Source organism: Lissotriton helveticus, chromosome 1_1 (assembly GCF_964261635.1).
Source record: "Lissotriton helveticus chromosome 1_1, aLisHel1.1, whole genome shotgun sequence".
Lineage (NCBI taxonomy): Eukaryota > Metazoa > Chordata > Amphibia > Caudata > Salamandridae > Lissotriton > Lissotriton helveticus.
Window position 1 is genome coordinate 740830139 of NC_136057.1, and position 16663 is coordinate 740846801.

Sequence of the window (16663 nt, forward strand, 5' to 3'; positions counted from 1 at the left end):
GGCCACAAACCCATCAAAACGTACTGCAAAGCCAGGTCACTTAGAGATGCTTTTGTCCGCAGTGATATCACTCTCACCAAAGTCATTAGGGAGCACAATTTACAGGCCCTTTTCCCTTGGAGGCAATGCAAAGCCTGCAAAAACAGTCACATTAGAAAAGAGTACCACACCATCAATGGCAATACTAGCATTATTAGACAATTTCTGACCTGCAGCTCGCAACACGCCATATATTTCCTCTAATGTCTTACTCATTCCGTTACATTGGCAGTACCATTTTCTGTGCAAAAAAGAGCGTTATGAAACAACTCAGGGCCATAGACTACAACGACCCCAAATATCCTGTTGCCAGACATTCCAGAACAAACACTTAAGTGACCGCAACAAATAAACTTTTTGTATAATTAAACAAAGCAAACCTAATCTCAAAGGGTGAGGAAAAGAGAGAGTCACAACTCATAATGGAACTAGATACTATGAATCCTGGGGGCATTAACCTGGATGTGGAATGAAGAGTATATTTATATAAAAATAATTTTTCCTTTTGTTTTATTTTACCATATGTACAAGACAGTTGCGGCTCCTCGAAGGAGTGCTCCGGGGCTGTGGGGTGGGGTAGGGGAGGGGCTGGGTTGGGGGTAGTAAATTCCGGCATACGGCCGAACCGAGTTGAGTTAAGTACATAAATGAATAAATAAATAAAACAAATTACATTGCGTGTGCTGCAACCTAATCGGCGGTGCAACGTGCGCAATGTAATTTGTTTTATTTATTTATGTACTTAACTCAGTTTGGCCATATGCTGGAGTTTACTACCCCCCACCCTGCCCCTCCCCCTCCTCACCCCACTGCCCCGCAGCACTCCCTCGAGGAGCCGCGACTGGTACGAGACAGAGATCGTTTCAGATTCTCTTGCCTCTTTCGGTGCAGATGTATGTGTATAATTTTATTCTGCTCATTTTTTGTTCCTTTACCGGAGGAAAGGAAGGGGTACTTCTTCGCATTTCTGCAACCAGGGCAGTTTGGTCCCTCTACTGTTTTTCTTCTAATCACATTGTGGTGTTTGCTGCATATCAGATAAGATTTTTTGCACTTTTTTTCGTTTTCATTTATGTTTTGTACAGCACTGTGGTGCCATCTATAATGCTGCAAACTGTTTGTGATCTCACCATCTAATGAGTTGTCGCAGGCACCTAGGTGTGAAGAGTGTTTGCTGAACATGGACACTACAGATTAAGCCAGTACTTGTACCCTGTCTTAGTGACTTTTGGTCAACTTTGCATGATGACAGTATTACATTGTTATGAACCTTGTCCTTTGCACAGTATTTATATGACCCACTCTGACAACACAGAGTTTCTAGATGAATTTGTCTGACTGGTATGTGACATAGCCGACTTGTGCTTGACTGCAATCATTGTTGTACTCAGTCACTCCATCATATACTTTCTTCTAGTGCACAGGGATGCAGTTCTTTATATATGTTAGCCCACTTGGGCTTGATTGTACCCTTTTGTCACTACTACAGTGCATTACCACCGATTGTCATATCATGTCTCTAAACTAGGGTTATTTCTCATGGGCACTGACCAATTCATATCTTTTCACAAACCCATTTGGTGCGCCTCCTACATATTTAATTCTCACAATGCAGCCTTACTCTTATGTGGCTTTCTTTTACATACTACACCTTGGTTTATTATGACCTACGCACAGGCTCAGCCTTCCAGCCACATGGCATTTGTCGGTGATTACTGTGCTGCTGAATGACTGATAACTTTGCCACCTGCCAATGCATGTCACGTCCAGCAGCATATTCGATTCGCTTTCCCATCAGACACTTTACCCTGTGGCTTCAACATCCACTTGAGAAAGTCATTGCATGCAGGTGTTTTTCTGTGCACATGAACTCGTATTATATGTTTAGCCATTGCAGATATCAGTACGCTTATCTTTTTACTATACATGTCTACGTGCCGTGCTGCATAGTACTTTGTACCACAACATTATCTTTAATATGCACTCCGGTCTATGATGGTGTCCACTGTTTCGCTAGGATGTTTACAGCATTTTGTAAGTCGGTCTTTTATGTTTATGCTACTGCAATCTGTACATGTGAAAAAGGCCTCTTGGTTGGCCGAAACATGTCTTGTTGGAGTAAAAGCCAGCCCATGCAATCCTGAGTGAGCATTTTCTTTTCTTTTCTCATAAATATATATAAATAAATATATATATATGTATATATATATATATATATATATATATATATATATATATATATACATATATATTCGATAATCTCTCTCCACAAAGAAAAGAAGTTGGGTCGCACTACAAAACTTCTTTAAAGTGAATTAAGGCATTTATTTCACAAAAACTCCAAACACTCCAAACACCAACGTGTTTCGATCTCCAACTGATATCTTGATCACGGTCATATATATATATATAGAATTTTATATATATATCTATATATATATAGATATATATATACACACACACAAAAGAATATCTTGAGTAGATCTTCATACTATTGAGGTACATCATGGCCAGTTAAACAATTGTATACAAAATGGATGTATGTGGTAACACTTCAGAACATATTTTAATCTATTCGGATATTTCAAAACTTATATTGCTATCTCCAAGTTACATAAATTAAAGTCGCATTGACAACTTCTGTGACGAATACACTGGCCTGGGTACAACAGAGTAAAGTATTTAACACCTGTAGCTAAGCTTCCATTGTAAGATACTTATTTAATCACCAGCAGTGGTGATCCAAAGTCTCACTAAGATGCCATTGTTTACTGTTCAGTATCATAGGCAAGTTTAAGGTTTAATCATGCAAATGATGATGATAGAAGTAAGAAACAGCAAAAAAATTTAACCAATTCAAGCAATAAAAACATATTTCTCTTCCAGGGGATCCTCATCAACGTCACAAACACTGCATTGTCCCACCCACTCGTGTGATCCTAGAGCACTTTACAAATTATATACATCTATATATGATGGTAACACTTTCTTCTGGTTCAGAGTATTCCCTAATGTTCTCACCCGTGGCTGATGTAACACTACTGGTCAGTCTGTCCTAAATTCCCACAACCAGAAGGTCTGCATCTCTGTGTTTCTCACTAGCAACACCAGCTACTCCAATTTCATCACAGCAACCAAGATCTCCACATGTTCCATCCACGCCTGTACCTAAAGATACTCCATGAAAAAGAGAATGCATTAAGTCTAGACCTCCAAGAAGATCAAGATCTCCAAGAAGATCTAGATTCCTAAGATAGTCTAGATCCCTTCAAGACACCACAGACGTTGTAGTGGAACCTCATCTTCAAGCAAGACATCTAGGTGACAGCATTATTCTCCATCAACATCACACTGTACAGAACATTCCTTTCATCAAGATCTTTATTGCCCTTAGTTCCAGGTCTTTTGGAACCTGTCATGCAACTTTTTCTAACTCTGGTTTCAGTGAAGTCTGAACAATACAGACTGATGTGAAATACAAGGTACTAGATCAAGACACTCTCTTTTTATGATCAGGTACTCCTCCTGATTAAGTGATAATTACTGTTGCAGAGAAATCTCACACTGCTGCACCTTCATCCACGGTTCTTTCTGACAAGGAGATTCACCAATAAGAAAAGTGTGTGCCACTGCTGCTACTAGAATTTAAACATCAAGTGTAGCTGCCTTATTAGTTTGATATGACAGACCTTTGTGAGACACTTTGCAAAGTTTACAGAAAAGCTGCCAACGAAAACACAACGTGATTTTCAGGAAATCTTACAGGAAGGCATGATAGTCTCAAGTCAGGTCATGAATGCAGCAGCAGCAGTTGCTTCAGACCTATCTGCCCTTGGCTATTGTGATGGAATTTGTCTAAGACACAATGCCTGGTTGAGGCTGAAAGGCATAAAACCAGAAGCACACAACATATCAGGTAACCTTCCTTTTCGAGGATTTTTTCTTTTCAGATCTGATGTGGATGATGAGATAGCCAGAATGAAAACAGAAATTGACACATCATTAAAAAATGTAGGTCTTGATAAGAAGAAATAATACAGAAGCTGCTGCAATGTACTTGCCTCAGAGGCTTCAAGACCCTCAATGGCAACCTCAGCAGCAACAATAAAAGCACAGCAAAAGCATTTCAAGCCATCTACAAAAGTTGCAAAACATAACTAAAGACAAGTGAGTCTTGAATATTGTTCAGAATAAATAATCTCTCATGTTCAAATCTCCCCTTCCTACTATACCACCAACAAAATCCTTTCATTTACATCAAGACTTGCTTTGCGAGGAAATTAACCCCCCCTATTAGAAAAGAATGCATTAAGGAAGTACCTTTTTGCTAAAAAAAAGACCACTGGACATTATCATGACATTATCGTGAACAAGATCGTTTATCGGTCGAATCACATCATAAGCCGATTTCTAAGTAAATGCACTATCAACCGCCACAGCTTGAGAGCACGTCTTGCATTTTGGGACATTTAGAAATGTTAAACAAGCATTTGCAGTGCAATAGGTCTTGCATTTACAAGAGTTTGAGCTATTGGCAATGCAATAGGTCAAACTCTCGTAAATGCAAGATCTATTGCATTGGAAATATTTGTTATGTTATGTTATGTTATGTTAATTTGGCTTGTATAGCGCATGGCTACCCCAGCAATGGGCCGTCCCAGCGCTTGCAGACGAACCCACAACGGAGCCTAGCGAACACAAAGAAAAAGAATGGAGAGGTGGTCAGCAGTTCTGGGCCTGGATGGAGGAAAATAGCCAAGTTTTAATTTGTTTTCGGAAAAGCTGATACTTCACATTGGACCTAGCATGTAGGGGGATGGAATTCCACAGTAGCGGAGCCTTGTGCTTGAATGAGCGTCCCCCCGCTCTGCTCCTACGCACCCTAGTGGTGCGGGCAAGGTACAGAACTAGCAGAGCGGAGAGCCCGCGTAGGGGTATAAAAGGATTTATTTGCCTACTAGCGCCCTTTTGGCGCTTTCACATTCATGGAGGCCGTGCTCCTTTCTTTAGACAAGCCACGTCTAAAGAAAGGGCGTGGCCCACATTAAAGTGAAAACACAGCATGGGGCAGTTTGACCAAAAAAAAGCATCAGTTTGTTAAGTTGACAAACAGATTTTTTTTTGTAAAAGCGCCCCATACCGCGTTTTCACTTTAATAGCAGCCACGCCCCTTTCTTTAGATGCGGGCGCCAGTAAACCAAAAAAAATACATTAAAAAAAAATAAGTATGTGCACCTGTGATACTTAAAGCGGACCACGCTGCTATAATAAAGAAAGTAAGAAACGCGGCCGCTATAATTAAAGCAGACCGCCATTAGTAAGTAAAATAAAAGCGGGTGGCGTGCTCCGACCTAGTGGCTGGAATAGGGGCAAATCATTAAACAAAATAGTGCTCACAGCCAAGATAAAGTAGACTGTGTAACAAGACAAGTAAAAGGTCCAGTCGTTATGGGAGGTAACAAATGCAGACAAGGCGTTACCAAGGAGGGACTAACAAACCTGATAACGACTTGGAAGCCAGTGTTTACGAAGGACAATCAAACAAGTCAATTAAAAATATGGACGGAGAGTGGGCAGGGCGTCAAAGCCTACTCCAATAATGCATGCCTCGCAGCAGCGCATGCGCTGCCCAGGCTCGACCTAAAAATTGGCTGCACACCTCAGCAGGGGAAGGGTACAACTCATCTCATCCAAACAGTCTTAGGAAGAAATGATAGCGGGGTGTAACAAATTGGAGGACAGCTATCAAATAGGCAGCAGAGAACTGAAATAGACAAGAAAATAATCCAACCAAGAGCTAGGAGCTAGCTAAAGGCCCTATCTATAAACTGTATTGTAGACAATAGGTCTAAGCGAACAGGCAGCCAAAGCTGTCTTTGGACAGAACCTCAAAAACACATATTAATTTTCCAAAAACCACAAAAAGATGGCAATGTCTAGGATTTTGCTGAGCCTGCCCTGAAAACAAGACACTTGTAAGTAATTCTGTAATATAGCTGAACTCATGACATAATATGTTCTTGAAAGTTGGGATCTGGAGCACGAGACATGAGAGTGAGGTCCTAAGACCGTACGTAGTCCATTTCATTCCTATGCATTGCTTGCTCCGTGATAAGTAGCCATACTGTTATAGTACTTCATGCTTTGCGATTTCAATAATATTTCTGTGGAATATCTAATGTGAAGTAGCGTTAATTACAAGACAGTGGCCAAGGTGTCAATAAGGGGTTCAAATCACGGACTTGGCTATTTATCCATTGCCTCTGTGTTTGCTTATAATACTTATCAGACCAGAGTGTGAGATTCGTTTTGCTACAGTGAGCCAAAAATATAGAAATTATAGTATTCAGATCATTTTATTCTTGATTATGACATGTATGCAAGCATGTTGCCACAGCGACGGTGTATTGTTTTCTCTCGCAGTCTGTTGTTTGTGTGAGGGCTTTTTCATTATTCATCTAGGATTACATTTTTCACCAGCTATTTTAAGGCAGCTTAGAAACATTGCTTTCACCTGAACACTGAAAAAAAATAGGTGTGAAAAATTGTTTGAGATAGATAGGATATCGCGTTGTTCTATGGATACTAGGCATAAAGATGCCTTTGATCAAGGAGCCTTATCCCTATTGCCACCTCCACGTGGGATAGCTCTTTACTTTGTGGACAATATGGTCATCCCTGTTGGTAGACCTTCAGATAGCCACCAGGAATGGTGTCCATGCAACACTTAGGTAAAAGGGGCTTATCAAACGTGGCATGAACTCAGAATAAAACATTTCCTTTTACCTTTCAGAAACTGGTTGCAGAGGCCAGCATTTTCTGTTAGTGCTTGAAGTCATCCTTCAGTACCTGACTTTGTGCACCCCCTCTTTACTTATCGATAATTCACTTTGAAAGGCTATCCCTCTTTCTCTCAAATCCCCATTCCTTTCCTTTTCCTGTCACTTTCATTGCTCCTTTGATGTTTCTACTTGACTTTCTACCCTTAATTATTCCGGCTCCTCTCCGGGCCTTCAGTGAATAATTAGTGGGCTGTATATAAAATTGTATAAATAAAATGGGGGATTTGTTATGTGTCTCGACACTTAGGACTTCTTGACTATTGGAGCATAGCAAACATACTAGATAAAAATTAGCTAAGGGGGCAATGGGGGAAACTGATGAGGTCAATACTAGGGATGCAAATTTGTGTTACGAGTCCTTTTCTAGATTCCTTATGGTGCATCCTTTTCCTGATCTCAATAGAGAAAGGAGGACGCGGATAAAAATATAAAAGGAAGCGTTTCTACAAGCACACACACAATATCATCCATTAGTTTTAGCAAAGCAATATAAAGCACAAGAAAGTATACAGTTGTTAGTATTTTAATTTTCTTTCTTCCGTTGGTCCAGCCAACACGTGTTTTTTCGTCGCCCGGGAGTAACCCATGACTTCCTCAGGGCTAATTGGCATTAAGGTGAGCGGTCAATCTTTGGACCGGTTATAATTCAGTCCCGGCCAAGAAGGCAGGTAATCAAAGGCCATACTGGGTTCCGGTGAGAGATGCAGAAACACGTCTAAGCACGAAAGTACGTACCTTCTTTTATTCTGATGTGGAACTAACTCGGACCAATTATTACGGCTACGCAAGTTGATATAGCATTTAACTGAAGAGACACTAATTACATGTGAACTGAGAATCCTTTTTTCCCTGCCTTCTTGGCCGGGACAGAATCATAACCGGTCCAAAGGTTGACCGCTCACCTTAATGACAATTAGCCCTGAGGAACTCATGGGTTACTTCCGGGCGACAAAACACGTGTTGGCTGCACTAAAGTAAGAAAGAAAGTTAAAATACAAACAACTGTATAATGTCTTGTGTATTATATTTCTTTGCTAAAACTGATGGATGATATTGTGTGTGTGCTCGGCCTTGTAGAAATTGTTTTGTGATCCCCTTGGGTTACAAGTTTTGAGGGGTGAATGACTCCTTTTCCCATGAGCACCAACAGATAGGTACACCAAGTAAACTTTAGACCGGAATTAGTGAGCGCCACAACCACACGGAGGTCTGTCATCTTGCGTTGTTATTAATAAAAGGAAGAGTTCTTATATGTAAGCTGTATATTCTATCCTCAGCTTTGTTCCTTCAGCAATAAGAAGCGAGTGGAAGTATTCAGAGTTTGGCAGATGCAGCACGTCTGCCAAAAATTGGCTGATATCCTTCCTGAGCAGGCATTCATTCTAAAGAGGGTGGACTAGACATCTTCCAATTTTGGTTTGTATCTGCCAAATTCTAAATAAGCCCCGCACTGCCCTGTGCTTAACATGTTTCCTGAAAATAAAAGCTACTCATGTGATGCTTTTTCTACGTCCAGTTTTTTCATTCATGCCTTCTCCCTCCAGACTTTCTTCCTTCCCCCTTTTCCATTCTTCATTCATTTGTATCTCCCATGCTTCATTCCTCCATCCCTTCCTTACTTTCTTTCTCGAGTGTTCCTTTCTTCCTTCTTGCCTTCTTCCTTCACTTGCTACCATCCCCTCTTCATGCCTTCTTTTCTTTACCTGATTAATTCTGTCGTCTTCTTTCCTTTCTTTGCTTCCTTCATTTATTGCCTCTTCTTTCCATGCTATCTTCTTCTTTGCTACCGACCTTCCTTCCATTCTTCCATCATTTTACTTCTTTCTTTATTCGCTGCATTAGTTTCCTGTTTCCTCCTTTTCTTGCTTCCTTCTTTGATTTCTTTTTTCCATTCTTCTTCCTTCCATACCACTTTCCTCCATCTTCCCTTCTTTCCTTTCTTCCTTCCTCTCGCTATTCCATTCTATCACCCTACTACTCTCCACATCTCTCAGCCTCGTTTTCTTTCTTTCTCTCCCTTCCTTTTTGCCTCGGGTCTTCTTGTCTACACCATCAAGACAAGAGAAACCCAAGTGACTTATTTTTCTGGGTGAAAATGTGATGCTTTGTTCTCGATCTCCAGTTCTCCCACAAAGGATGCTATTAACCTGAATATTAGAATCAGGGTAATGCGTCCACCTTATTTCCTCCCCGTTGTCTGTCTCCCTTTCTTTCTTCGCTTGCGTCTTTCCTTCCCTTAAGAAAGTCGCATAGATCTGGATGGCTTTCGTTGCTGTCCTGCCGCCCCCGTTCTTTACAGTGAATTCTCGCCGTCTCCGTCCCTTCCGCCCCCACCCTCGGTTTACAGCTCCAATCAACAGTGAACAGCTTGCTGAAGCGCCATTAGAGCATTTTCAGAAATATGTAAGCACAATGCTGTACTGGAATGTTAATAACTTCTTTCCATATGAGCTGGCAGAAATATGTAAAGCGAAAACACAATTAACGTAAAAGCAAAGCATGGCCATAAACTTGTATTTTGAACAGCGGCTGAGCACGCGGCAAAGCACTGTTTTTATCGATCTCATAATGTGCCAAGCAGCTCGAATTCTGGGAGCTGGTGAGTGATGACCAGTTGTAGTGATTTTTAGCTTCGATAGTTTCTCTCAAGCGGCCTTGTTCTTTGAGATTAAAAACAATTATTTTAGAAGCCCTCGTTGGCATAATAATAAAACCAAATCAGTGGAATGGACGGATTACTGTGCAGGGCCGGCAAGGATAAATGGGCCAGACAGCTGGCGCCTCTTTGGGACAGTGCAGCTCAGAGTTGGCATGTCAGCCTTTCGCTTTCAGAACAAAACGGCAAAGTGGCGGCTAATTACACAGTAAACGGCCGGGCCGAAGGGAGAGCGCGACAAGACGCCCCACAAGGGAGGAACGGGTCTCCTCCAGATGGCAGGCCTGCATCCCTCACACACCGCTATTGACGCCACTTTGTTGACGCATCATTAAGTTGTGCATTGAATATGGTTTTTTTTCAGCTAGACAAGTGTTGAACATTGCTAGCGATTAATGATACACAGACCGGAGTGTCTGCTGACCACCACCATTGTATGTTTAAAATGACGCCTTTTTGTATGTATTTTGATTGGACCTATAACATGTGCTTAGTGGAAGTAACGTCACACTCTTCGACTTCGCGTGACATCGCAGTGTTGCTGACATAGTTCAGCTTCCGACTCTCAAAAGTTTCCTTTTTATCAAACAACGACAATAACAACAGGAATAATAATTTTAATAAAAATAATATTAACTAGTGCTTTTGCTCCAGAAGAGCACACAGAGGAAACTACAAAAGTAAGAAAATGTGTTCATTCATTTATTTATTTAGTTTTTATGGCTCCAGAAGTGGGCGGGCCCACAAATTAACAGGAAGAACTGTACCAGAGGCAAGCCAAGTCTAGCTCTGGCTCGGACAACCTTGAAACTATTGGGCATGTGAATCATGCAACGCACAGAATATGATATGGCATATTCAAAGTCCCTGAAATTGTACTTCTTTAACACACTAAAGAGTTTTACCTTAGTACATTACATTATATCTTTGCATTGAGAGGTGTTTCTAAAAGAGCGCCTTTTTGAGCGTTTTTAAGCATGAACTGCGAAGCATTTCGGTCACCGCCCTGGTGACAATGCTATTAGTGAACTAGGTAGTAAGTCACTTGTGGTGTGACCCTAAATGTGGCCTACATTTTTATTATGGGTGGAAAAACATTATACGCTATTAAATCAAGCACAAGAGAGGTTTTTGTACATCACGCATCCTGAACTCAGGAAGCTCGGTGAAATAAAGTATTTGCCTAGGTTCACACAATTTGGTCAAACAAGGAAGCTGCGATTGATTGCAAATTTTCCAACTTCACACTGATCTATAGAGCCACTAGATAGATGGGTTTGTCTTTCAGACGTCAAAGTTTAATGATATTTCCATAAATCTTGGAGTACTAATCCACGTTTTATTTTTGACAATTTTATATAGCACACACTTTGCAAAAGGACATAGGTACACATCTCAACAGGCACAGACTATGTTACACATTTCATTTTTAGGACAGTGAGTTTTGCCTCGATTCACAGGATGCTAAAGCCAGGAGTGCATTGTTGGCAGCTGTGGCTACCAGTCCACTTTGCCTCCTGTGAAAGCTCAGCTTATGTTGGGCTCAAGGTTCCAGGAGGACCTCGAGCTGAGCCAGAGCCACGCATCTGGCTCGAACCTGGCTGAAGCTTTCAGTGACTCTCCTGCCTCTTCATGGCTCTTGAGAGTAGAGATAACACGTGCAGCGCTAGTCACTGGAAAAGAATAAACAAGAAGGTGCAGCTGCGCCCCATGGTGACTCCCAATCACCATCCATGTTGAGCATGATCCAGGCTCCAGATATATTCAACGTTCTGCATAATGATAAAAGACACACCAAGAATATACAGAAGATAGTAAGTTACAAATGACTATGGAGTGCATAGGTGGCAGTTGGTATCTATGTCTACAGGAGTGCTTAGAAGACAGTAGGGTACAGATGAGTACGGTGCGTATAGATGATGGTGAGGTACATAGAAGTATGGAAAGGCAAAGATGACAGTAGAGTATCTCTTAGTATTGGAGTGCACAGATGACAATGAGGAATAGATGTGTTTGGGAAGGTATAGATAATAGTAAGGTACAGAGGATTATAGGTACAGGAAGTATAAAATGTGTAGATTTGGAGGTACAGGTGAGTATGGGAGGGCATAGATGACAGTGTGGTATCTATGATTATGGGAATTCATCAATGAATGAGGTATAGATGAAGATGGAAGGGTGTAGATGACAGTGAGGCATCTATGAGTATAGCAAAGCATCGATGACTGAGGTATGGATTAATATGGCAGGCCATAAAATATAGCCAGGTACACATCAGTACAGGAGTGCATAGAGACAGTGAGGTATTGATGCATGTGTAGATGACTGAGGAATAGATAGGTGTGGGAGTGCATAGATGACAGAGGTATAGGTTAATATGGCAGGGCATAGATGGTAGTGTGGTACTGACAAGTATATTAGTGCATAGAGAGTGAGATATAGATCAGTGTGGGGGTGCAAAGGTGACAGTTAGGTATAGATGGGTATGGAAGTACATGGGTGACAGTTAGGTATAGATTTGTATGGGAGTCCATGGGTGACAGTTAGTTATAGATAGGTATGAGAGTGCATGGGTGAAAGGTATAGATGGGTATGGGAGTACATGGGTGACAGTTAGGTATAGATGGGTATGGGAGTGCATGGGTGGCAGTTAGGTATAGATGGGTATGGGAGTGTATAGATGACAGTTAGGTATGGATGATTATGGGAGTGCAGGGCACACAGGTAGGTATAGATGAGTATCAGAGTGCATAGATGACAGGTATGGATGATTATTTGAGTGCATGGGTGAAAGTTAGGTATAGATAACATAACATAACATGTGTATTTGTAAAATGCACGTTCACCCGGAGGTATCTTGGTGCTGAATAACAGATGTTTCTTGTTACCCAACTCAATGGTACTCATTTTATCAACCTCAGATGGATGAAAGGCTGAGAGGACCCGCTGGGATTTGAACCTGTGACCATGAGGTCGAACACATGCCCCTGCAGTGGAGGCATTAGTCCACTGAGCCACCAGACCCAGCTCTGAAGGGTATGGGAGTGCATAGATGACAGGCACATATGGGTATGAGAGTGCATAGATGACAGTTAGGCATAGGCTGGTATGGGAGTGCATGGGTGACAGTCAGGTAAAGATGGGTATGGGAGTGCAAGGGTGACATGTATGGATGGGTATGGGAGTGCATTGATGACAGTTAGGCATAGATGGGTATGGGAGTAAATAGATGACAGGCATATATGGGTATCGGAGTGCATGGGGGACAGGTATAGATGGTATGGGAGTGCATAGACGATAGTTTAAGTATAGATGGGTATGAGAGTGCATAGATGACAGTTAGGCATAGATTGGTATGGGAGTGCATGGGTGACAGTCAGGTGTAAATGGGTATGGGAGTGCATAGGTGAAAGTAATGTATAGATGGGTATGGGAGTGCCTGGGTGACAAGTAGGTATAGATGAGTATCCGAGTGCATAGATGACAGGTATAGATGGGTATGGGAGTGCATGGGTGACAGTTAGGTATAGATGGGTATGGGAGTGTATAGATGACAGGCATAAATGGTATGGGAGTGCATAGATGACAATCAAGCATAGACTGGCATGGGAGTGCATAGGTGACAGTTAGGTATAAATGGGTATGGGAGTGCATGGGTGGCCGTTGGGTATAGATGGGTATAGGAGTGCATGGGTGACAGTCGGTATAGATGGGAGTGTATGGGTGGCAAATATAGATGGTATGGGAGTGCATGAGTGCCCGTTGGGTATAGATGGGTATAGGAGTGCATGGATGACAGTCGGTATAGATGGGAGTGTATGGGTGGCAAATATAGATGGTATGGGAGTGCATGGGTGACAGTCGGTATAGATGGGAGTGTATGGGTGGCAAATATAGATGGTATGGGATTGCATGGGTGAAAGTCGGTATAGATGGGAGTGTATGGGTGGCAAATATAGATGGTATGGGAGTGCATGGGTGACAGTCGGTATAGATGGGAGTGTATGGGTGGCAAATATAGATGGTATGGGATTGCATGGGTGAAAGTCGGTATAGATGGGAGTGCATGGGTGGCAGTTAGGTATAGACGGCCACGGGAGCACATGCAGAAATATCGCACATCAAAGAACAGAATAGCGTAGAGCTGCCGCTCACAGGGATTCGAGAGACAGGGAGGAAACAACATTTAAAGAAGACATCTGTATAATAACAAACTGGTCTCCGGGCTACTGCATCATAAGTACAAATAGAATTTGCTCTGTGCTAGGTTTGAAAAGTATCCCCGCAGGTGCGCTCAATTACGGTTATCTAATATACTCTTTATTTGCACATTAAGAAATGAGATGTGCAGTTCCGGAAATAACGCAGTCTGTCATACTAATCACTTTTTGTGCAATAACTCTTGTTGATTCTAATGTTTTACATGAGAATTTGAGCTTGTGTAGCATAATTTTGTCATATAAAAGCATAACGCATCCATCATTTTTGTGCTTGCCTGCAGGGCATAATGCAAGACGTGCAATTACTTGTCATGCCGCAAGGATTTATTTCCCAGTGCCCGGATCTTAATCGCAGTAAGTCCATTAGTACTTGAGGAAGAGCATCTCCGCTGCGCTTCCTGCTTTTATTTCTGTCTTGTCACCCGTGACGTGACTTTCAGCGTCAGCGCAATGACTTTCAAGCTGCACGTGCAGGAGATGCCAACTGTTGTAATCTTTGTCGTTCCAGCGTGCCCCACCTGCAACGACTTCCACGGGCTCGTGCAGAAGATCATGGAGCTGCAAGACATTCTGGCCAAAACATCTGCCAAGGTAACTGGTTTCGGCCCCGAGGGAATTGCGGGCCCAGTCAGCCTAATTCAATTGCGCATGCAGATATTCAATTTGTGTCCTATTTATACCGCAGCATTTGTCTCGCGATACAGCAGCAAATTGAACCTCAGTCCTGGCACAAAAGAAGAGACTCATAAATATGCATGCGCTTCCCATCTGGATAATAAATGACTCAATAAACAGGAGCGAGGCAGGTTACCTGGTTTACAGGGCTGACGTCAGCGGAATCCGCGGCTAACACCGCTCGAGGACGCTGTGAGCGCAGTGTGTTCCAATAACCTCGCGAGATTGTAGCGACAAGCTCAACCTTGTGGCTGCAATTGTAAAATATAAAGGCCGCTGGAAGGGTTAGGAAGGTTCGCATGCAAACAGTTCTAAAGTATTATCCTTCACATAATCACATTTATTTTAGGTCCACGAATTTAAACACCCCTTACAGTGCCCTATTTGTCAAAATATAAGTGCCAGGGCCTTCCTCACGAGGCTAACCCAGCTTCCACCACCACTTGCCCCTGCCAGTGCAGCTAATCATAGTATCAACACAGCTATTAACCATCACAGAGCTACAAATGTAACAATTAAGACTGTACGACGCCCCCCAAAACTATAAGAATGTCGTGGGGGGTGGGGGGCGCAGGTGTTAGTTGTTTAAATGTCTGTTTAATTAATAATCAACTCTTGTTGTGCTCATCTCTGTATTACACAAACAGTTCACCATGTGGCAGCTGTCATGAGTGCCAGTATTGACAATAAAGTGTCGTTGCCGAGCACCGGAAGCCACCAGCACAAATTTAAGCACTGACCCCCTTCACCTGGAATCTTACCGCTCTTAGCAATGGTCTGGTCACTGTTTTCTTACAAGCATATGGTGTAAAAGCAGGAAGCGAGGGGATGCATTCAGACAAATCTGACTGTTTATAATGATCTGAGGTGTTTCCATAGCACCGATATGTTGCAGTATGGCTGGATCTGAATGCTATGAGTGTCTATAAATAGTACAAGGGTCCAATTACGTATATCGCACGACGCTCGATGCGAGATTGTGTTTGTTGTTCCGAACGAGGGGTGAAGGTCAGGTCTGCACACACACACGCACACACGCACGCGCAGCACAAGCACACACACGCACACACCCTACAGTGTGCATCCAAGTGGAAGAGCCAGTCAGTTAGAATGCTGCAGGCTGTAGGCGTCCGGTCCTACTCTTAAACCCCGCAAGACGATGTGTCTGTGGGCCTTGCATGATATGCAGACATGCTCGACCAGCTGATAAAGATGGGTGGTTGAGGAATCATGGGAGGCTTCCAACCCTCCAAAGGCTTATGTTCCCATGAGGAGCATTAATTGTCCGCCACCCCCTAGAATGGCAGACATTTTGCATCTCCCTTTTCGGTCTATTTGTCCCTGCTTCTGTCACAAGAATGAAGTTGTGGTAAGATAGGAAATACTCGCTTTGGTGGAAAATGCCTCCTGGGAGTAGCAGAAGGCCACAACCTGGGTTGCCTGTGTTCTTGTTCATGGAAGCCCCGGCCTGTCAGTTCAGACTGGACTGTTCCTGTTGGAGTAGGGTCAAGACTGATTTGCATATGGCTAGGTCCAAAGGGAGGTGGCATGGTTTGAAAAATAATGATTAACTGGGATGTGGCCCGAGTAATTACCTGAAGCTGAGATTAAGTCAAGTATTCCATCCACCACTTTTTTTTTATATACAACCAGAATGTGGCAATGTAGAAGAGCTCTGGCATGTCATGCGTGCAATAATGTGGAAAGTGCTCTCTGTACAACCCGTATGCACCCCCTGCTGTGCAACCATTATGGAGTTCCATTTGACAGGATATGAACACCTGGCTCCTTTTTAGGTCTCGCACCTGCGAACCGGATCGCGAAAGCGATCCGTCGCTGCGAGACTTATTGTGATCATTTCAGTTTTCAAGGGCTCAAGGGGAACAGACAAGAGACAAGAGATGTGAACGCGCAGATCTTCGACTTGGATTAGGTCGCGCGCGCGTCAACTGTGAAGAGCATGTCAGTTTCAGTTTTACACGAGCAGTTCTACATTTTGTTACTTTGTTGCAGGCTGGTTTGTGAAGAACATGTCAGTTTCAGTTTCCCCTTGCCGACTGTGTGCAAACAGCTTCTGCATACAATTTTTTTTAATGGGTTTTTTTAATATAATGTGCGTGTTTTAATACAAGTGTGTTGAAAAGTGGGTGTTTTCGATAATTAGTCCGTAAAAAAGTGTTTGTGTTTAACTACAATAATAATGTGTGTGTTTTCAATACAATGAGCATGTT

At 42.5% G+C, this 16663-nt stretch overlaps 1 protein-coding gene across 5 annotated transcripts in view; it reads left to right on the plus strand.

Annotated features, from left to right (window-relative positions):
- The window catches only part of NELL2 (neural EGFL like 2), a 1115698-nt gene that overhangs the window by 295261 nt on the left and 803774 nt on the right, over window positions 1-16663 (plus strand). For all 5 annotated transcript variants that reach the window (XM_078674276.1, XM_078674273.1, XM_078674277.1 and 2 more), the window contains exons 6-7: window positions 14039-14111; window positions 14266-14348. In XM_078674276.1, coding sequence (XP_078530402.1) covers window positions 14039-14111; window positions 14266-14348 — 156 coding nt within the window. The remainder of the gene's footprint in view (window positions 1-14038; window positions 14112-14265; window positions 14349-16663) is intronic.